General features: G+C 45.6%; 1 protein-coding gene across 1 annotated transcript; it reads right to left on the reverse strand.

Annotated features, from left to right (window-relative positions):
* Window positions 1-598: 598 nt before the first annotated feature.
* LOC146342959 (vomeronasal type-2 receptor 26-like) lies at window positions 599-18,707 on the reverse strand. Its single transcript, XM_084808098.1, has 4 exons — window positions 18,417-18,707; window positions 4,018-4,239; window positions 2,812-2,938; window positions 599-1,503 (listed from the first exon to the last, which is right to left on the reverse strand). The coding sequence occupies exons 1-4, from the start codon at window positions 18,705-18,707 to the stop codon at window positions 599-601; spliced, it is 1,545 nt and encodes a 514-aa protein (XP_084664224.1).
* Window positions 18,708-23,604: the final 4,897 nt, after the last annotated feature.

Here is a 23,604-nt window from a genome sequence, read left to right on the forward strand (position 1 = left end):
CGCCACCGATTTCGGGAGGCCGAATGCGCTGGCATTCGTCTTCCCCGAGATCCATGGCGGAACTTTCATACATCCCTAGTTGGCCTGAGAGAGAAAAGGCAATGGTGGATTCAAACTAAGTCTGTCCCTCTCCAACAGCGATCTAATTGTGCGACCCGTTAAATGATCTCAGAGTTAGTGTAGAAAGGGATTGTAGCAACTTTGTTCCTTTTGCACTTCAGTATGTTTTGGGTACATTAATCCTTGTTTTCCATCTGTAACTCCTGACTTTTAGCCATTTCATTTCATTTATTTATTTCATTTCTATATTGCCCAATAGCCAAAGCTCTCTGCTTAAATGAGCCCCATTATGAGTGTTTAGTGAGTCTTGTGCTAATAGTTTAGAAATTAATTCCTTATTGACAACTCGCAAAATGCACAGTACAAGCCTTGTCTAGAAGCACCCGTATTCTCTATTCTTTAGTGATATGGAACTTTTGTTGTTTTTGCTTGAGAAATGTAAGTTTCTTTGAGATTGGCAACTATGGTTTCCTAGGCTGGATCTTAGGGCCTACCATCTCCATTCCAGGAGACAAATATATGCATTGGATTTTTAGATTCATCTTTTTATTCTCCTTATCAGCTGGTCCTTGTTGTTCAAGTCCGGCCGCATCAGAATAATGTAACATTTGGGGGGAAAGATACAACCCAGTAACCCAGCACTGGAGGCTAAGATAGAGAAGATCTCGACAGCTACCATGAATTTTCCTTTGGTGCTCAGGTAGGTTGGAACAAAAGACAACCATACGCTGCAAAACACCAGCATACTGAAGGTGATAAACTTGGCTTCATTAAAACTGTCTGGCAACTTCCTGGCTGGAAAAGCCACAGTGATGCTGATTAGGGACAAAAGTCCCATGTAACCCAGAACAAGATAAAACATGACGACAGACCCCTCATTGCATTGTGCTATGGTCTCTTCAGTCACTGAGTGCATGTCCAAATCTGGGAATGGGGAAGAGGTTGCCAGCCACACAGCACAAATACCGGTTTGGATAAGGGAGCATGAAAGAACGATGGAGTCAGACACTCTTTTCCCCACCCACTTCCTCATGCGGGACCCAGGTTTGGTGGCCATGAAAGCTACAACCACAGTGATGGTCTTAGCCAACACTGAAGAAACAGCCACTGAGAAGATGATGCCGAAAGCTGGTTGTCGGAGCAGGCAGGTCACTTTCCCAGGTTGTCCGAGGAATAGCAATGAAGAGAGGAAGCAGAGCAGGAGGGCGATGAGGAGAATGTAGGTGAGGTCCCGGTTGTTGGCTTTGACTATGGGAGTATCTTTGTACTTAATAAACATTCCCAGCACCAAGGTTGCGATGAGGGTAAAAAAAACAGCAATGGAGGCTAAAGAGATCCCTAAGGATTCTTCATAGGACAGAAAAACGATAATCTTTGGAATACACTGATTGTGGTTCTTGTTGGGATATTGATGATCTTCGCATTGGAAACAGTCATCCATATCTGGGTGGGAAAAGGGAAGTCCATTTCAGTTGAAATGTACATGTTCATTGGAAGCACAATTATTATTGCCCCTGAGGTTTGAATAGCTTCATGTTGACTGTTATCTCCTCAGTTCCCTCTGTGTACATGACCTTGGTAAAGGGACTATAGAATTTTCTAACTATGCTGCTGTTCATTCCTATTAGAAGCCATAGCAGCAACGGTATTAGGTGGCTTCAGTGTTTATCTTCTTGACTTGATTTAAAGCATTTAAACTTGTTTAAGATCATTAAGCCTAACTATGCGCAATGTTTCTTTTCTTTACAACACATTTCATGGGTAGTAAAAGTCAATGAACTTTAGGTGGGGTGAAGCGCTGAACAAATGTGCAAGGTGACAGTCTTTAGAGAACTTTGCATTTGGCTGATTACTGAACACCATTCCAAGCATGGCATGCAAAGTACTTGGAGCACCATGGCAAATGTCAGCATGAGGGGGCTGCATACAAGGACTTCTGTACACGAAGCTGGATGTCAGCGCCACCTGTGCCTGCCATATGGGATGAAGTCAACAGAATCCGCCCTAATTTGAAGTTGTGAAGAGATTCCAGTTTCTTATGTACACTGGAAATGCATTTCTTCTTCTTCTTCAACAACAACAACAACAACAAAAGGGGCAGTGATTCTTACTCATTGGCAGACAGGCTGTGTTTGCACATAAAACTAGGTCATGGTTTGTGTTAAACATGGTTTGTTGTTTTAGCCATGAATTGTCCTGCGGATGAGCAAACAACCTGTAGCTTGTTTTCCCTGCTTCTGGTTTCTTTCTCTCCTGCCAATTTTGCCCACCTTCAGAGCAGTTTCATTTTGGAGCTGCTCTTGCTGGGTGCCTCTGTTTTAGGGCAGGCAGGCAGAAGTGCAGACAAGCCAGGGAAAAGCCCCATTTCTGGGCCTGGCTTCAGGCATCACAACCAGCCATTATTGAAACCAGTCAGACTTTGTAAGGCAACAGTAACCACAGCTTCTATTTGTCATTTATAGCTGGTTATTAAACCATGCTTTGTTTATGGCGATGGGTGCAGAAACAACGACAAGACAAATTTCAACAAACCACACCACAGCTTAGCCTTATGTGTGGAGTAGGCCTGTGCCTGTACCCACAGACATTACTGTATTTCTCGTGATCTCTTTCCCTGAAATCCTCCTTAGGGGGATACAGACCACTGCCCCTCTAAATGGTCACTTGCAAATCATAGTAAATGTCCACTTCAGAAGCGATCATCTGAATTAATGCTGTATGTTGGAAAATATCACACATCTTATCACCTACCCTTTTGGTCTGAAATCTTCCCTTCTGGGCATGTAACACAATCAAAGCAGCAGAATTTTTCCCCTTCCTTACTTTTTTTCCATTTTCCAGCCTGGCAGGAGTCGCTGCACACAGAGAGGGGACCCACCTATCCATAAACAAGACGTTCACAGTCAATTTTTTGGTCCACAGGTACAAATTATCTGGCTCCCTCACAGCCCAAAGAAATAGTAACAAGTCCTAGGAAATATTTACCATTTTCCAGGTCTAGAGAAAATACATAATTGTCTTCAACTGATGTAGATAATACAGATAATCGGCACTTTAATTTTGTACTTCTATGTCTTCAACATGACACCAAGTTGAATTATTTCAGAGCCTAACCCCCCACTGACAGAGTCTGCTTATGCAGTCATTCCTTGTAAGTACTAGGGATGGCGGAGAATTTCTCCCCGAATCTTCGGGGGGCCGAGCTAACGCATTCGGCCCCCTAAAATCGGCGGTGAAATTCTGCGCCCACCTGCCCCCACCGGGATGGTACTTACCTTTGGCGAATGTCCCTCCTGGCGGCAGGTCCCGGCGGCGGTTCATCGCCCTTTCATTGGGGGCGGGGGCAGCAGCCGGTCTTCTGACCGGCTGCCGCCGCCGCCATTACAAAGTGTAAAAAAACAAAACAAAACCGTGATAGGCTATGTAACGATTAACGTAGCCTATCACGACTAGATCTCCAACGTCAGCCATGATAGGCTACGTAAATCGTTACGTAGCCTATCACGGATGACTTTGGGGAAAAAAAAGCGCGTACGCAAATGGCGCCATAGGGCGCCACCATTTGCGTACGCGCTTTTTTTTCCCCCAAAGTCACCTGTGATAGGCTACGTAACGATTTACGTAGCCTATCACGGCTGACTTTGGAAATCTAGCCGTGATAGGCTATGTTAATCGTTACGTAGCCTATCACAGGGTTTTTTGTTTGTTTGTTTTTGTTTTACACTTTGTTTCGCGGCCAGGGAGACGGGGCTCTTCTCCCCGGCCTGAATTTCGGCTGGGCGATGCGGGAAGCCTCCCCCCCCGGCCTGAATTTTGGCCGGGCGAAGCGGGACGCCTCCCCCCCTCGCCTGAACTTCGGGGGGAGAAGCGAAGTGCCTCCCCCCCACCGCGAAGGACCCCTGCGAAAAGGTAAGTGACTTTTGTACGTCCCTAGTTAGTACATCCTACAATCCACACCTGGTTAAAACGCCTGTTCCACACAATCATATCATCATTAATGATGAATCCCTGTTCTTCATTGGGATCTAATCTTCCAATTTTCACTTTATGAAAGGATTTGTTTGGGAACATAACCATATTAGTTATATCTAATCCAGCTCCCATTTCTCTGTTTTCATTGAAGGACACAGTTTCTCCAGCTGAGTTGTTAAATGAAACTCCTTGAAGAAATGGGTGAAGCTAATTGAAAGAGAAAAGGGAGGGGTAACAAGGCATTCTTGAGACTCCATGACTAAATTGAACCACAACAGCAACAACGACAATATATTTCTCAGTGCTGATACAGTTTTATCAAGCTTCAGCTGGCCAATACACTGCATGCAAATACAGGTATTTATTTATTTATTTATTTATTTATTTATTTATTTATTAAATTTATTAATCGCCCATCTGACTGGTCACCCAGCCACTCTGGGCGATGTACAACCCACCATAAAACAATTTAAAACAATAAAATTTTACCATTTTTTTTTAAATACCCTAACCCACCCCAAATGCCTGCCTGAACAACCACGTTTTTAATGCACGACGGAAGCTCATTAAAGAGGGGGCATGACGGAGTTCCCTAGGGAGGGAGTTCCACAGAGTGGGGGCCACCACAGAGAAGGCCCTCTCCCTCGTCCCCACCAGTCTAGCTGTCCTGGCTGATGGGACAGAGAGAAGGCCATCTGAGGATGATCTTGTTAAGCGGCCTGTCTGGTGTTGCTGGAGGCGCTCCTTAAGATAGGCTGGGCTGGAACCATATAGGGTTTTAAAGGTCAAAACCAACACCTTGAATTTGGCCCGGAAAACAACTGGTAACCAGTGCAACTCCTTCAGCACTGGAGTGATGTGATCTTGCTGGCGGCTGCCTTTAATCAGGCGAGCCGCCGCGTTCTGTACCAGCTGCAGTTTCCGAACCGTCTTCAAGGGTAACCCCACGTAGAGCGCATTACAGTAGTCTAAACGAGAGGAGACCAGGGCATGTACTACCGATGGGAGCAGATGGTCGGGAAGGAAGGGGCGCAGCCGCCATATCAGATGGAGTTGATACAGCGCTGTCTGGCTCACAGCTGACACATGAGCCTCCATGGACAGCTGGGAGTCCAAAATGACCCCCAGGCTGCGGACCTGGTCTTTCAAGGGTAGCCGTACCCCATTCAACACCAGGTCAACATCCCCCAGCCTCCTCTTGTCTCCCACCAAAAGTACCTCGGTCTTGTCAGGGTTCAGCTTCAGCTTATTCCTCCCCATCCAGCCACTCACCGTCTCCAGACATTTGGACAGGGATTCTACGGCCAACCTTGGTGAAGATTTGAATGAGAGGTAGAGCTGCGTGTCATCCGCATATTGATGACACTGCACCCCAAACCTCCTGATGATAGCCCCCAGTGGCTTCACATAGATGTTAAATAGCATCGGGGAGAGGATGGAACCCTGTGGCACCCCACAAGTGAGTGGCCACGGGTCCGAAACCTCTTCTCCCAGTGCTACCCTCTGGTCCCTGCCAGAGAGGAAGGACCGGAACCACCGCAATACAGTGTCTCCAATGCCCAACCCCTCCAGGTGGTCCAGGAGGATACCGTGGTCAACGGTATCAAAAGCCGCTGAGAGGTCGAGGAGAACAAGGAAGGAGCATTCACCCCTATCCAGAGTGATGTCAGAGAATACACTCTGAGAAGTCGAGGAGAACAAGGAAGGAGCATTCACCCCTATCCAGAGAGATGTCAGACGGGTAGGGATGTCAGAGAATTTCGCCATGAATCTCAGGGAGGCCGAATGCCAGTGCATTCAGCCCCCCAAAATTGGTGGCGAAACGGTCTGCCCCCCTGCCCCCCCCCGGGACGGGACTTACCTTGTGCGAATGTCCCTGGCGATGGCAGCTCCGGCAGCGGTTTGGCAGCGGCGGTGGCGGCCGGTCTTCCGACCGGCTGCCGCCGCCGCCATTTCCAGTTAAAAAAAAAAAAAGTGATAGGCTACGTAAACATTTACGTAGCCTATCACAGCTAGATTTTTTAAAAAATACCGTGATAGGCTACGTAAATGTTTATGTAGCCTATCACGGCTGAGTGAAAAAAAACACAAAAAAGCGTGCGTACGCAAATGGTGGCGCCCATGGGCGCCGCCATTTGCATTCCTTATTTTGGCACGTGTAGTCTACGTAACCATATACGTAGACTACGGTGAAAATAAGGGGAACTATTTGTGTTCCCCTTATTTTCGCAGTAGTCTACGTAAATGTTTACGTGGACTACATGTGCCAAAATAAGGGATGCAAATGGCGGTGCCCATGGGCGCCGCGATTTGCGTACGCGCGGGTTTTTTTTTTCCACTCAGCCGTGATAGGCTACATAAAGATTTACGTAGCCTATCACGGCTGACTGAAGGGACGCAAATGGTGGCAGCTACGGCCACCGCCATTTGCATCCTGGCAGGACAGGATTTGCGGCGGGAGGGACAGGGCGCCTCCCCCCTTGCCAGAATTTTGGGGGGGAGGGACGGGGTGCCTCCCCCCAGCCAGAAATTCAGGTGGGAGAGACAGCGCGCCTCCCCCTCACCACGAGTCAACTTTCGGGTTCAGGTAAGTGACTTTCGTACATCCCTAATTAGGGATGGCGGAGAATTTCTGATAATTTCTCCACGAATCTCGGTGCAGCCGAATGCCAACGCATTCGGCCCCCCAAAATTGGCAGTGAAATTCTCCGCCCCCCCCCCCAGGATGGGACTTACCTCCTGCAAATGTCCCTCTCGGCGGCGGGTCCCGGCAGCGGTTCGGCGGCAGTTCGACAGGGGTGGGGGCAGCGGCCAGTCTTCCGACCGGCTGTCGCCGCCGCCATTACAAAATAAAGTAAAAAAAAAAAATCCTTGATAGGCTACGTAACGATTAACGTAGCCTATCACGGCTAGATTTCCAGAGTCAGCCATGATAGGCTACGTTAATCGTCACGTAGCCTATCACGCGTGACTTTGGGGGGAAAAAAAAGCACATACGCAAATGGCGGCAGCCCATGGGCACCGCCATTTGCGTTCCTTATTTTGGCACTTCTAGTCTACATAAAGATTTACGTAGACTATGGCGAAAATAAGGGAACGCTATTTGCGTTGCCCTTATTTTTGCTGTAGTCTACGTAAATCTTTACATAGACTAGACGTGCCAAAATAAGGAACGCAAATGGCGGCACCCATGGGCCGCCGCCATTTGCATACACGCTTTTGTTTTGTTTTTTTCCAAAGTCACCTGTGACAGGCTACATGACTTTTAACGTAGCCTATCACGTCTGACTTTGGAAATCTAGCCGTGATAGGCTACGTTAATTGTTACGTAGCCTATCACAGGTTGTTTTTTTTTTTACTTTTTCTTTCGCGGCCGGTGAGAAGGGGCGCTTCTCCCCGGCCTGAATTTCGGCCGGGCGAGGTAGGGCGGGGCGCCTCCCCACCCGGCCTGAATTTTGGCTGGGCGAAGTGGGACGCCTCCCCTCCCTCGCCTGAACTTCGGGGGGAGAAGCAAAGCGCCTCCCCCCCACCGCGAAAAAAGCTGTGGGACAAGGTAAGTCCCTTTCGTACATCCCAAGAGCTTTTGGAGGAGTGTGAGGGACAAAACCTTTAAAAAGAATGAGACGATGTAAACTGCCTCGGATATTTTTAACTGAAGGGTGTTATGAAAATGGTATAAACAAACTAACAGATAAAATTGTGCAGCAAACATTACATTAGACAGTGATCCCTACTGAGAAAAGAGCAGAATGTATCAATTTTATATACTCTACTACTTAAAATTGCCTGCAGCTAACATAAGAACAATAACAAACGAAACAGAACATCTCCTCAGGCTTGCAAAAGGACATAACATGAGTGGAAAGGGGGATGAGGAGCAAACAGGAAAACTTGCAAACTTGGGCAACAGATCTAAAAGTTAGAATAATCATTCAACAGTAGAGAACCATAAAAGAAAGCACTACAAATGATCACAGCATCTCTCTCTCTCTCTCTCTCTCTCTCTCTCTCTCTCTCTATATATATATATATATATATATGACTATGTCTATGTCTATGTCTATGTATATATATCCATCCGAAATTAAAACACTTGGGGTAAAAAGCTCTTCACCTGCAGGATAAGCATTATCCAGGTGAACCTCCTTGGGGGTGGACAGGGAGGAAGTGTCTATTTATTTATTTATTTATTATTAAATTTATTAATTACCCATCTGGCTGGTCACCCAGCCACTCTGGGCGATGTACAACATACAATAAAACAGTTTAAAACAATAAAATTCTACAATAAAATCATTTTCTAAAATACCCTAACACACCCCAGAGAGAAAAAAGTCAATGCTGGGAGTTCCAAGAATTTTCTCCCTGTCTATACATACCTAGGATTGCACCCTTAGATGGCTTTGGAAACAGATTAGACAACCTCAAGGAGGATACGTCTATCAATGACTAATAGTTGTAATGGCTTTACACTACCTCTACTATCACAAATGCTCTGCCCATGGGTTTCCTGGATGCATCTTGCTGGTCTCTGTGTGAAACTGATTTTTCAGATTCTACTAGTTGGGACTAGGTGTCCCTTAAGTTTTCATGATAGCTATGGTCAGGCTTTCTTTATATGGGAGCGGTTGGAGTGGTTGCAGGTGCACCAATTCTCAAGGGAGAAAAATGTTCCATGTCACCGATGATGCATATACCACTAGTACAGAGCTGCATCACTGAACACCCGAACTGTGCAGCTGACCCTTTAGAGGGCATTTAACCCAAGGGAAAACAAGTTGAAAACCACCTCTCTGGACAGACCATGCAACAACCTACCCACACACCAACAGTTCTTCCATCTTGTTGGGACTGCGCTTTGATTCACCTTTTCATAGAGGAGGAAGTCGGATGCTGTCTCTCCTTGTGCAAAAACATTCGTGAAAATAAACACATTTTATTATGAAGACATTACCTTCCAGGGCTGGACATCTTCAAGTTCAAGCCAGTTACCCCATATCTTTGCTTGGTGGCTGGATCTAGTTGAATACAAGTTGTGTAAAGCATGTGCCACAGCATAGACGGCATTATAGACACTGTAACTGTGGCCAGACATGCGCATTTCAAAAACGGCTGCAGGAAGGGTATCTAGCTTCTCCTCCCCAGTACATGTTTTATCAACATTCACTGGCACCTTGGAATTTGGAATTGAACAGTTGAATGCTTGCTCCCAGAAATCCTTGATAAAGCCATCTCCCTCTGTACTGTAAAGTCTCAAGTTCTGAAGATATGCCTGGAAGTCTGGAGGTTCATTGGAGTGAACTGCAAAGAAAATGGTGCCTTCAAATATCCCATAATCCCCACTCTGTAACAGGCTGTTTACTGAAAAATCAACCTGGGCTGTCATGACCCACACCTTTCCAACATATGTGTTTTCCTTATAATCAGGATCTCCTACAATGATTAAAGCAATGAGCCATATCAGAGTCATAGTTTCACCATAGACAACCAATGTTCTAGCTTTCGTATCCATGAAAGGTACATAAATGCTTTGGGCCCTGATACCAATTTCATGAATGGCATGAAGATGACCTTGGTTTGGGATTCTTTCTCTGAAAGCTGAACAAATGCCATTCTTGGAAAGCAATGGCTCCATGACCTGCAAGAAATGATCTCCACTGTCATCATCTACAATAAGGAGTCCAACCCAGGTCCATCCAAAATGACGAAGTAACGAAATAATCCCCATGTACTGAAGGTTTTCATTTGAGGCCATGCGATAAAAGGAAGGGAACTTTGTTACCTCAGTCGCTTCTGGGGCAAATGACCCATATGTGAGCTAAAAGGAAATGAACAGATATTATATATAAATGTCTGACTACATATGTACCTGCATGTTCCTTTTTTAATATTGGATGAGGTAAATTCCCCATTTGAATTCCCAGTTTCAGTTAAAAATAGTGTATTAAATGCCAAGCCCTCTTCTGATTAGGGGTGGACGAAAGTCACTTACCTGTCCTCGAAGGACGTTCGCGGTGGGGGGGAGGCGCTTCGCTGGTCCCCCCGCGAAGTTCAGGCTGGGGGGGGAGGCTTCCCGCCTCGCCCCGGCCGAAATTCAGGCCGGGGGGAGGCTTCCCGCCTCACCCGGCCGCGAACGTGAAAGTTTAAAAAAAAAAAAAAACGCCCCCTGATAGGCTACGTGACGATTCACGTAGCCTATCACGGCTAGATCTGCAAAGTCAGCCGTGATAGGCTATGTGAATCATCATGTAGCCTATCACGGGTAACTTTAAAAAAAAAAAAAAGCGCGTACGCTAATGGCGGCCCCCATAGGGAGCCGCCATTCGCGTTCCTTATTTAGTTGCTGTAGTCTACCTAAATGTTTACGTAGACTACAGCGACCAAATAAGGAAGGGGAATGGCGGCTCCCTATGGGGGCCGCCATTATCCGTACACGCTTCTTTCTTTTTTTTTTAAAGTCACCCGTGATAGGCTACGTGACGATTCACGTAGCCTATCACAGCTGACTTTGCAAATCTAGCCGTGATAGGCTATGTGAATCGTCACGTAGCCTATCAGGGGGCATTTTTTTTTTCTTTCATTGCAATGGTGGTGGCGGCAGCCGGTCAAAAGACCGGCTGCCGCTCCCGCCTCGCTCGAACACCCGCCTAACCGCCGGCCGGACCAGCCACCGGGAGGGACATTCGGTGAAGGTAAGTCCCATCCTGGGGGGGGGCGGGGGGGCGGGGGGGCGGAGGATTTCTCCCCGAAACTTGTTCGGGGGGCTGAACACGTTGGCGCTCAGCCCCCCGAAGTTTCGGGGAGAAATTCTCCTCCATCCCTACTTCTGATTGAAATGTGGATGCAGTTTCTGGGAAACATTCCTGGGCAATAATTTCTTACAAATCCCTTAGTCTACCCTGTTTTCTCTTCTTCCATCTCTGAGCCCGTTTTCCATGTGGCTTGTTTTCCACGCAGTCATCTCTCTCCTTCTCAGTGACCTATATACTCATGTTGCAGAACCCAGAGTCAGAGAGACCCCGGAGTGAAGGAAAAAGAGATTCTTTATTTAACGCGTGGGCTTAAGGCTGGAATCATTTCCAAAGAGCCAGAAGCCCCAAAATACATCAGCACATTGTTTTTATAGACATTGTGACACATATGAAACGGCTCCTCCTCCCCCTCCCGCGTGGGGTTGCAGTCCTCAACATTTCTTCTCCTAGCACCATTGTTTATAATACAAGAACTGGGTTATAGGGTAGCCATGATAAGGAGAGAACAGAAGAGAACAGCAGAGAACAAGATATACAATTGTATGACCTTTGACAAGATAAGGAATTCCTGTGTCTCGTCAGCTTACAACAATATATTCAAGAGAGAAAGAGCTCAGCAAGAATATGAAGCATGAGACTGCATGAGGCTACTTAGTCTGACCCCCGATATGGCTGCTACATTCCCCCCTTAAATGCATAATTTCATTACAATTATAGCATTTCTGATAACCATACAAAGCTTTTTGTGACATACATATTACTTAGCCTCTTGTTGGGCTATTAGAGCGTAGAGGGCAGCAGTTTTACTAGCTGAGACATAAAACAGATTTGTTAAACAGCGCATAAGACAAGGAACGCAGAGACATAACAGAACTTTTATGAACAACACTGGTAGAATTAGGATGAACAATGCTTCAAGCCAGCTAAGATCTGGAAGCCAAGGGGTTAACTAATTGAGCTAATTGTTTTGTCTTATTGTTTTGTTAGCTACTATATTGTGCAGCTTGTTGATCTGTTTATCTACAGCATTGCCATTATCAGTTAAGTTAAAACGACAGAGCTTTGGGTGTGTCTCACAACTTAAATGATGAAGAAGGAAGAGGTAATCTATACCAGCTCTATTTTCTAGAACTGCACCTCTTAGATCACGCAACTCTTTATTTAACAATGACAATGCTCGTGAGGTGGCATTTATGCTTTTGGCTAAGCTGCAAGCTAACCGGTTGATCTCCAGACTATTAGCCAAGCCAACCAGTGACATTGCTAAGGCCAATTTTTCTGAGTCAGAATATAACTGCACGTGACTATTACAATTTTTAGTTAGTTGGAGTGCTCGAGGCTGCCGTCGACGGATTTTCTCGGGCCACAGGGGAAGAATTGGCACCAGTTCAATTGGCGGCTGAGGCAACATGGGTGGTTATTAGACAAGTTGGCAGGAATGAATGACTAAGTGCGGGAACTACATGTCTAAAACCATCCATGAGGCAAAAGCATGTAGGCATCATTAAAATATATGTTTTGAATTTTATTACAGTGGAAGGGGGCCAGGGATAGCTGTATATTTTCTGGAAAATTTTTGACAATTAAGCATTTGTGCACATGTAGTATTTGTTTCAGCAACGATGGGGGTGCGTAGAGTGAACTCTGTAGGGGGTAGGATCTTTGCAACCACGCCCCAATTAGCATTTTGGGAATAAGTTAAACTTACACCATAAACTCTTAACATGGTATCTTTTTGAATTTTCCCAGGATGTCTACAGACAGGTATTAGGCAAGAGCTAATAAGCCTGTTTACAGGTATATCTCTTGGCAAACAAAAATGTTTTACTCTCGTGATGTTAGCCAGGTGAAGCCAGTAATTATCAGCAAATCACTGGGACAAACTTCTCCTTCCAAGGGCAGACCCCCCTTTTTGCACCTTATTAAGGAAACACAATGCAACACTACTAACACTACAACACGCATGTTTGATCTTCTTTGGGATCTGACCGTACGCCGGGCAGCTATTCACCTGGCAAGCTGCAGTAGGGTCTAGTCCCCTTCTTCAGTTCTCCAGTTGCAGGTCTGACCGTATGCAGGGGGACAGTCTCCCGGTGTGTCCACAGTAAGGTCTAGCCTGAGTCTTCTTACTGCTTTTTCAGAATGATTTTTAAAGGATTTTCAGGATTTCTGTTTACAGTCTACTCTCCTTCTCTCGCTCTCTTGACTCGTGTCCAATGTATCCAGGGTTTAACTCCAGCTGCTTTCATAGCTGCGGGGGTGGAAAGTATGACAGTTTTCAGTCCTCTCCATCTGGGAGTTAAAGGGTTATTTTTTTCTCTTTAACTCATACTTTAACTCTTGGTTGGAAAGGATGAACTTTTGTGATGGGAATGGCGTATTTTTTAAGACAAAGCGACGCTGGGCTTGAAGAACTTCACTCAGTGTTTGGACTTCTTGTTTAAGGCTAACGTTTGCTTGCTTTTGATGCCGCTCTAGTGTCAATTATGAAGACAATGTCACGGCCCCTCACAGTCAATGTCACGGCCCCTCTCCAGCTGTTTCCCTCTTCGCCTATTCTGGCCCCTTTGGTTTTCTCCTTTGTGTATTTGATTTATTTTATTTGGGCATTCATGCCACTAATGTCCATTTTGTCCACACTGGGCACACTGGTTCTTTTTTAAGAATCTTCTGCCTCTGCCGGGTCTTCTTCTTTTCTTCTTTCGTCCACGTCTTCTTGGGCCTCTGGGTTGAGGGAGGGGGGTATACTGGCCATAGGCATTTGAAAGACGCACCTTGCAGCACTTTAGACGCTTTGGTCATATTAATTGACTTTTTCATACCTGCTTTCATGGCTTTTAACAGCAGGGTTTGATACTGGGTGAGGCGCTCTAGCCCCACTTGTGTTTTGGGATTTCAGCAGGGGGGGTTTACTTACAAGGAGACTTTATTGGGTAACTTACAGCACACAGGCGTACTTAATGGTTGGATCAGACAGCTTCTCTGAACCACGAGCTATTGGGCTAAATGGGTTTTATACCATACATGTTACCCATGAGGCAGCACAACACCAGCAAGCATTTTTAGCATAGGCTAGAAGTGTTTGGTTCTCAGGCACAGCTTCCTGTAAACAACTTCGCTTCCCAAAGTGCTTGATAACACTTTTATTCATTAGTATGGGAAGACAAATTTTTTCTCTTTCTTTTGCTTTCTTTTTCTTTGCTGATCTGCCTGTATTGCAGATCATGTTTTAAACTTTTTACATAAAACTTTCTGCTCCATGCACCAGCCTTGTCTCTTTATTTGTCTTTTTTAAGTTAAACTCACTTACTTAAACCTTTTTGCCTTACACTAGTCTCAGTGACACACATTTGGGATAGGCTCTTCTTCTCTTTCTAGTTGCATTTTCTTCATTTTAAAGAACTATTACATTATTGTGGCTACTTTATCCCAGGTAATAAGCTCCAAGCACAATCAGCTGCTTTTAATTTACCCTGGGGGCAACTATGGCCACGCTTCTTTTCTACAAATGTTTTTTTTTTCTTTTTTCCTCTTGCCTCTTCTTTTTTCTTTTTTTTCCCCTTCTCTATCTGTCTTCTACTTTCTCTATTCCTTCTTTTCTACTTGCTTCTGTCTTTCTCTACTTGACTTTGTCTTTTCTCTTTGTCATCCATTGGGAACCACACTTAGTATTATTTGGAGTTGCAACTAACACTAATCTGCAAATATCACATATATTTTATGATATCTAAGAAATCATAAAATATACACAACAAACTTTTTCTGCAATTTAACACAATGAATGGAAAGCACTTTTAGCACAGTAAGGCATGATGGAGCAGATCCAGCAATCATACTGCTCTTCTGGCTGAAAGCTCAGGGCTCATCAAAATCAAGGGACGGGCATACCCACACACACAAAGAGTTCTAGGTCACCATTTTTGCATCGGCAACTCTATGCTGCATGAGTTCTAGCAGAAGGAAATTTAAAAGTCATAGATCAAACTCAGCCTGCTGTACACTGAGCTGACTACAAACACAGACACACGGTCCACAGCGATGAGAGTTCAAGTTTATCAAAAGCTTCACAGCACTGTCTATGGCAAGTCTTTGACAATTTAAAATTTTAGTTCATGTGCAGAGTGTCTCTAAAAAGCCCAGATGATGATGGAGTCAAACAGAGAAGGCTCTGGGCAATGAAGATGAGATGTTTCCAGCAAAGGCTCTCCACTTTTGCATCAGTTTAAAAAGGGAAAGTGTGCCCTACACCCCTTCTGACAGACAAGGGCCTTTTTTTAGCAAGGCCTCTGTCTAAACAGAGCGGCACAGCTCAGCTCTCTAGCCGTGACGCTTTAATCTGGGCAACTCCTCTGTAAATTTTATTCTACTTTTGTCAGGTTCTCACAGACATTTTAAAAACTTACTCTTTTTTTTTTCTCTTCTAACCTGGTACACGAAAGCACTGAAACACTGAGTGCCGAAACTCAGGACGCTGGGGGGTGATGGGCATCGCCTTATACTTGCATTTTTCAGGCAGCCATTAATCTTCGGGGAGGCGGTGGGGTGATTTGCAGGACTTCAAAGGCAAGCTTCTCAGTTTGTATTTGTAAATCCCAAGCTCAAAACAGGACATGATGAGGTACAGGGCAGCCAAATTCTTGCTTTGGCACGGGCAACAAATAACTCGGTCAGCTTTCTTCGCTGGGGTCTCAAACAGGAAAACAGTCTTAATTTAAAGTTGTAACATCACTGACAGCGTCAGCCAGCCAGCTACACAGATCTCATTGTTTTTTAAGACAGTTGCTCCAATATCTTCTTTTCTTCTCAATCAGGTTGGGTCTCCCAGCTTACACAGTTTATTGCAGCTTTTAGGAGCACGGTAGTAGCGTGATTTTGGCTTGGCCAGGAACATGCTGTCTGGTTTCTCGGTCTCTTCAGCACACACACTTAGGCAGTGTAACACTGGACACTCAAATCAGTGAGATTTCTTCATTGCAGGGAATCCCACGGCAAAAGCTTAATGGTTATGCTCTTCAGAAATCATATAGCCGATGGTCAGTAGCTACAGGCTCTATGCAATTTTAACACAGTTCAATGCTAAACACGGCTACCTTGACAGAGATCTTCATCATGGTCTTTCCACTTCATTCTGCTTTGGGACAGTCTTATGGCACACTTTTCACTTGAAGAGGGGTCTAGCCTGTGCTCTGGGGGCTGATTCTTCACCTTTATTTTCTATTTTGCCTTCATCTTCTGGGTCTTCATTTTCAGTTTCCATTTTTTAGGGATTTCATCTCAATTAGGCGAGGTGATGATGTTGCACAACTCAGAACGTTGTGGGCAATTTTCCTGCCCCCCCTCTCTCGGCGCGCTAGGCTAACAGCTATTTCTTCGGCCTTACACTCTCACGCTCCCACGCTTTGTTAAAAGCCAGACTGTCCTGCAACATTTCTCTAATTAACGGCCTCAGATCTTTTTTTTTTTTCCTCTCAGCTCGACCTTGAGCTTTTTGCTGTTTTCTCTCTCTATTCTGAATCTTTTTTTAAAAAAACCTTTTCCTTCTTTGTTTGACATACATCTCAAGGGGGTGCAAGTCTTGAGCAGTAGACGAGCTCGCCTCCCCTTTTTTGTGAGAACACATCTTTTTAAGGGTCACTGCCGATTTTATTAAATCTTCTGCCCAACACTTCAATTCTTCAGTTTCTTTTATTAATGCTGATTGAGGTGTAAGAGGGGAACCTCCCGATCCCGTAGAGATGAAAGTCTTGGCAGACAATATCTGGGAGTTGAGGACCGTAGCTGAAATCGGCAAATTACTGCCGGTGGGGCTTGAAACTGATAGTGACAGTTCTAAGTCAAAGCGAGGGGCAATGCCTCTGTAGGGGGGATGGCAGGGGCTCAGGAGCCACAGGATCTGGATCTCGACGGGGTGGTCTTACAGTAACATGGGCCCGTGGTGGAAGCAGGGCATAAGCAGGTGGAAACGCCGTTCGCTCTGCCAGATCTTTACACGAGGCTTCTAACACTGGTTGTAATTTCTTGGCCAGTTTTTCTTTTCTGAGCACCAAAACTTTTGCCTGGGATTCTAGGCATTTCTTTAGCCATGGAGGAGAAGCACGGACTATGGAATCTCATGAGTTTATGTAGGGAAATTGGTCGGGGTGCCCAGGTCTCCCAACCACAATGGCATATACATGGCTGATTTTGCTGGGCTCTAAAGAGCCTTTAGTAGGCCATCCTACACCAAAAGACGGCCACTCTATTTCATACAAAGTCTGCAACCATTGAGGATTCATGGGGGGGTCCCCATAATCTCCACTAAAACCTTTCTTAAAAGTTGCTAGCATACATCCCAAGGGGGTGCAAGGTTTGCTTCCCCCACCACCCATAGCCTCCCTCCTAAATTGAAGACAGACACAATTAGGGAATGGGAATTGGTCAGTGAGTAAGGGGTCTCACTGGCCGACACAAGAGGATTTTTCACACCACGCACTTTGCTACTGGCCTGGGCACCCGGACGGTCAACGGTATGCGTCAGAAACTGCAGTAGCCACTCACACAATCATCAATCTCTCCACTGCATCCATATGTCCCTGCCACCCACTTTTCCCACTTTTTACCAGAGCGGAAAGCGGCTTCCCCAGCTTCCTCAGCTTCCTACTGAGTACTGGCGTGCTGGGTACTGGCGCCCACTCGGGGGTGTGATCAGGCCCCTCTTCTACCCACAAGGAGTAGGTTCTTTTTGTATATGTATACCACCAACACTGACCTTCTTCATAAGGCGGGGCCCCCTTTTTTTCTGCCCAGTGGCCTTTCTCCCTAAAGGCAGGGCCCTCTTTTTCCCATATACTTGCCTTTCTCCTGAAGGCTTCCAATGTGGGTTTCAACTCAATTGCAGCTGCGTTACAGGCAGGGCTCAAGTTCCTTGCTCCGCTTCCCAAGGTTCTCTTGCCACTCGCTGCCATTTGGGTGATCCCGGTGCAGGCTTTCTCCCATTCACTCGACAAAAAGGTCAGTGGCGCCAAGAAAGGGAGGCATGCGCCGAGCTCGTCTTCCCGGTGCGGCGATCAAGAGCAGGCAAATGCCACCTGTCTGGCTCAGAGCCTGCCACATCCGAGTCACGGCACCATTTATGTTGCAGAACTCATAGTCAGAGAGACCACGGAGTGAAGGAAAAAGAGATTCTTTATTTAACGTGCGGGCTTAAGGCTGGAATCATTTCCAAAGAGCCAGAAGCCCCAAAATACATCAGCACATTGGTTTTATAGACATTGTGACACATATGAAACGGCTCCTCCTGCCACTCCCGTGTGGGGTTGCAGTCCTCAACATTTCTTCTCCTAGCACCATTGTTTATAATACAAGAACTGGGTTATAGGGTAGCCATGATAAGGAGAGAACAGAAGAGAACAGCAGAGAACAAGATATACAATTCTATGACCTTTCACAAGATAAGGAATTCCTGTGTCTCGTCAGCTTACAACCATATATTCAAGGGAGAAAGAGCTCAGCAAGAACATGAAGCATGAGACTGCATGAGGCTACTTAGTCTGACCCCCGATATGGCTGCTACACTCACTCCCAGAATATCAAGAGAATCTTGAGTTACATGTCTGATCTGTGAATTCCCACTCCCCCATGCAAAGGTCTTACCTGTGCAATCTTGTAGAGACTTAAGATGTCTGCCATATGGAAGGAGATATCGGAGGCAAGTCCCCCAATAATGGACATTAGATTTTTCTGGGTGCCACAGGCATAGTTGGGGACAAATCTGTGTGATTTGAAAAGCAGATCGAGAGTGGTACGATATGTCATCCTCTCCTGGTAGTAGCTGTCATAGATGTGGAAACCCAGTGTTACATTGGCCAAAATCTTGGGATTCTCATTGATTTTATTTACTGCAAATGCCAAGGCCAGGGTATGCTGGTAGAACTTCGTTGTCATGCTGCAAAGAGAGTTATACACTGCTTTCACATTTGAATTGTTACAATGTGTAGGGTTATTATACCATTTAGAAGTTCTATCTGGCACCATACAGATTCCGGACTATTAAAGTACAACTTGAAGAGTAACCTTCTAAAATTGGGACCGGGGGAGCCCTCATTATTGGAGAAAAAGATCCAGGCAGAGAGAGAGAGAGACGGAGATCCAGAGAGACGGAGATCCAGAGAGAGAGAGAGAGAGATCTGACTGAATTAAAAACAGTTGTCCTATATACACATGAAGCAGTACAGCATGGGTGTTTTCTGTCTCTGGGGTCCTGGTTTTTAAAGGAATTTCACCCTTGCAGGGAAGAAGAACATGGACGTACTGCTTCCATGACGTGGAAGGTAAGGCAAGCAGTTCTGACACTGTTTCTATGCTTTGGGGGGCATGAGTAAATTTAAAAGTGCCTTAACTCTTCTCGGTTTTTTGTTTGTTGGTTATAGAGAGCTGGGCTTCACATGCCTCTTCCGCACACTCCCTTAGGTGCCCTTTTCAACCCACTATCTCTCACATTCAGTTTGTGCACATGCATGTACACCTAAGCAATTCGCAATATTGGGAATAATAATATAGTAATAAGTCCATTGAGAAGACATTGTTCTGGAGAACGATTGAGCCCTATTACATGGGAAAGAAGTTGCACCACTTCCTGTGGAACATGGGTGGGAGGGTGCTGTTGCACTCATGTCCTCCTTCTGGCTTTCCCAGAGGCAGCTGATTGGTCACTGTGTAAGCAGAATGCAGGACTAGATGGGACTTTGTTGCGATCCAACGTAATCCCGCATAACTCTTCAACACTGAGTCTGCTGTGGGTCCATTAATGAACCAATAGCGAAGAACTAAAACCCCACGAAAAACAGATCACTATGGTCAAACTGAATGTGTTGCTAAACAGAGGACAGCCTATATTTTTCTCTCTCTTTTTTATGGACAGCCGACATTGGCTGCAATGATCTGTATTAAGACCATTGCACACGAGCGGCTGTTTAATAAGACTCCATCTTGTTAATATTTAAAACATTGAGGGATTATAATGCTGGTAAGAAATTTAAAACATTTACTAGCTTTACGTTAACTAGAGAATTCCTCTTCTATAGTAGTAGTAGCAGCAATAATAATAATAATAATAATAATAATAATAATAATAATAATAGCAACAACAACAGAGATCTGTTCCACACATTCAATCTTCGAGAATTCTGTTTCCTGCTATAGGGTTGTGTCCAATATTAGTCTAACTGAAATCCACTCATTTCAGTGGATCTTCTTGAAGTAGGAGTAAGATTGGATTGAGCTTCAAATTCATGGGTTTCAAAACTCAGATTCACAAATAGGGAAGAAGAAGAAGAAGAAGAAGAAGAAGAAGAAGAAGAAGAAGAAGAAGAAGAAGAAGAAGAAGATCCCCTTACATTGGAAGATCAAAGCCTGGTTCCTGAGAAGGGTGTTCCTTGAAGGAAACATCATAGAAAAGAAAGAGGATCTGTGAGGAGATCCCACCAACGAGGAGGTCCCCTGGCTGAAACCATCTATGTGGCACAGGGAGGGGATCACTTTTAGGGCAGTTCATAGTGTCTGCGTTGTGTGCCATGTGAGGCAGCAGAATCCAGAGCCTCACCAACATCATCTCCATCCGAGACAAGGACTTCTCTCTGGGTGCAGACACTGCTGTGCTCTCCTGCTGCAGCCTTCTTGCTGGCAACGACCTCATCTAAGGAAGCAGCAGTGGATGGCAGCCAGCTGTGCCAATGCTCTACGTAAAGAGAAGCCTTGTCTTTAACATATTATAACTTCTTGACACCCATCCATAAGATTGGGGCGGGGGGTGGGGCATGGCTTGAATGATACACAGCTTGAGGCCTGGAGTAGACAATGAAGGGGGGGCACTTATGAATGCAAGCTGACGGAGTCCTGCCCACCTCTTGCTCCTCACTGTGGCTCTCAGGGACACAAGTGGGAGGACTGTACCTCTTTCGACTTGCTTTTAGATTGTTATGAGGAATCAGTTCCTTTCAGGTAATGACAGGGGAGATAATTCCCTCTGCAAAGCTTGACCTCCACGGGGCACCACAGTAAACATTTATTTCCTCCTCTGCTCCCTTGTGTGGCTACAACTCAAGGATGGGATCAAGGGAATAACCATGGGCAACACCAAAAGCAGAGCTAAGCCCTAGACAGAAACTGGACCGATGGAAGACTGATTTGCCCTAAAACTGGCAGTCCTCCATTTGAGCTGCTTCTCCTTTCAATCCATCATGTTCATTATGATAACAATAATTTCCCTCTGTCTTTCTTTCCTTCTTTTTGCCGGTAATAATTTATGGACTTCTGCATCACCACGTTTTGTCCAATCAGGGGGTGAGTGGGGATTTCTGCCACCAATTCTGCATGGGAGGTTAAACCCTCCCTCCCCCAGTGCCACAGCAATGTTAAAAGAATTTTAACAGCAAAATTGTTGCTAAAAATGGATGCTAAAAAGCTGGGAAAATAAAAATATCTTCACCTGGCAAATGAAAGAGCACAAGGTAGTTGCCAGGCAAACCTCTCTAGGGAGCTCATTCCGCAGCCAGGGTGCTACAGCGGAAAAGGCCCTCTTCCTGGTAGCCCCCCACCACACTTCCTTTGGCAAGGGCTCCTGGCATAGGACCCCCGAAGATGATCTTAGTGTCCAGGCATGTACATGTGGGAGGAGACAATCCTTCTGATAACCTGGCTGCATATTCTTTAGGGCATTGAATGTTAATAGCAGCACCTTGGTTTTGCCCCAGACATGGACAGGCATCCAGTGAAGTTGGGAAAGTACTGTCATGTTAGGATCACATTGACCAGTATGCATTCACAGTCACACTGCCCTGCTTTGGATCAGCTGAAGTTCCAAACCATTTTCAAAGGCAGCCCCATCTATCATACATTGCCGTAATGAAGACGAGAGGTTATCAGAGCCTGGAGAACTGCAGCTAGGCTATTTCTGTCCAGCAGGTGTAATTTGTGAAGTGAGCTATAGCTGCTGAAATTCCCTCTTCCATGCAACTGTTAAAAGGCCAGGAGACCTGTCCTTTTTTAGCCACCCTACTGCAGGATAGGGAAGGGAGAACCAGGGCTGCTTGAGCTCACTGACCTTCCCCAAACTCTACTTCGAACCTCAGTTCACCCCGCTCCCAATTTCATTTGTGACTCGGGAAGTATGAGATATGTGTTTGGCTTAATTTTTTCTCAGGACTAAGCCAGTTCAGACCTTCCACACCAAACTAGGGATGGCGGAGAATTCTGCCACAGACACAAATAAGGCCAGATTCCTTGGAATCCGGCCTCCAGAATCTGCAGCGGAATGGCACCACTCACCTCTGCCTCCTGAGGATCCCCTGCGGACTGGTACTCTTGCTGTTGATCCTCAGCCATACGGCAATGGTGGCCGCCATTACCATTTCGCTTGGAGAAAGACAGCTGCAAATGGTGTAGTGGATGCCACTTGCAGCCATAAAGCTGAGTTTTATGTAAATACAGCCGTAAATGGCTGGAATTAGGTAAAACTCAGGGCTTCATAGCTGCAGAGACATCCACCACCCCATCTGAGGCTGTCTTTCTCCATGCAAAGCAGTGATGGCGGCTGCCATTGCCGTATTGGCTGCGGTACGGAACTGAACTGCAGCTCCGCGGAATCTAGCTGACGTGGAGCCACTCCAGAGTATTCTGGGGGAGAGGAATGGATCGCCTCCCCCCCCAGACACCCCCCTCTGGAACGAAAGGTAGCGGCTCCGTACATCCCTACACCAAACATGGGTTCAGACACGATCAGTGGTCAAAGTCCGCACATTTTCAAGCTGGGAATGCAAGTAAGGGGCAAACAGGAAAAAAAAATGGTGTTCTACAGCATGTGTAAATTTATAAAATGCCCATGAAAAATGTGTGCTTTTGAAAAATGTAAACAAATATGCTTTAATGCATGGGAGAAGAATGTGTACTTTTCAAAGATGCACACCGTTGCTGCATACATATGGAAACTATATGCATGAGACTACGCATGGGGTTTTCATGCAAGAACAAAAGACAATGCTCCCAATGTGATATGGAGATGATTTGGAGTGAGTTTCAACAGGGAATTAGGAGAACTTTGGAGAAAACAACTTTTGCTGTGTCATACATCTGAATTTGTTACCATCGTTGTTTTCATTCCAAAAAGGCACATTTCAAATGGGAAAAGTGAACATTTCTGTGAGCATTTTCCAATAGTCCACACTTCCCTCCATTGACCCAAAGCATGAAAAAGCATTTTTCAAACACCATCACATGCTCGGGAATGTGAGAACTTTCCCCCAAATGCACTCCCATTCATGTTCAGGGACAAGCCCAGGGAAATTTCTTATGATTTTGAAATGAAATTTTTCATTTCAAATGAAATACATTTGAGTAGAATACATGACTACAACAGAATCAGACCCAAAGTCCACCTACCCTATCGAAACAACCGTCCTCCCCTGTCTGGTCTCCAGTATCTTACATTCAGAGGTATACTGCCTCTGAATATGGAGGGTTTAATTGGCTAGTAGATGTGGATCAATCTTTCCTCTATGTTTTTGTGAAGTCCTTTTTCACAGCCATCTAAGCTAGTGGCCATGACCACATGGAAATGAGAAATAGAAAAAGCTGAATGGTTTTTGTTTTGTTTTGTGTGTGCGCGCGCGTGCGTGCATGCATGCTTTTGGTATGGCAAGCTGATGCTGTGGACAGTGGAACCAATTTACTAGGTGGACTCTCCCCCCCTCCCAATAGTGGGGTTGGAAGGGGCCTACAAGGCCATCAAGTCCAACCCCCTGCTCAATGCAGGACTCTAGGTCAGAGCATCCCTGACAGATGGCTG

This window comes from Heloderma suspectum, chromosome 6 (assembly GCF_057233095.1).
Source record: "Heloderma suspectum isolate Gila_16-S chromosome 6, 16-S_ref, whole genome shotgun sequence".
In the NCBI taxonomy this organism is placed as follows: domain Eukaryota; kingdom Metazoa; phylum Chordata; class Lepidosauria; order Squamata; family Helodermatidae; genus Heloderma; species Heloderma suspectum.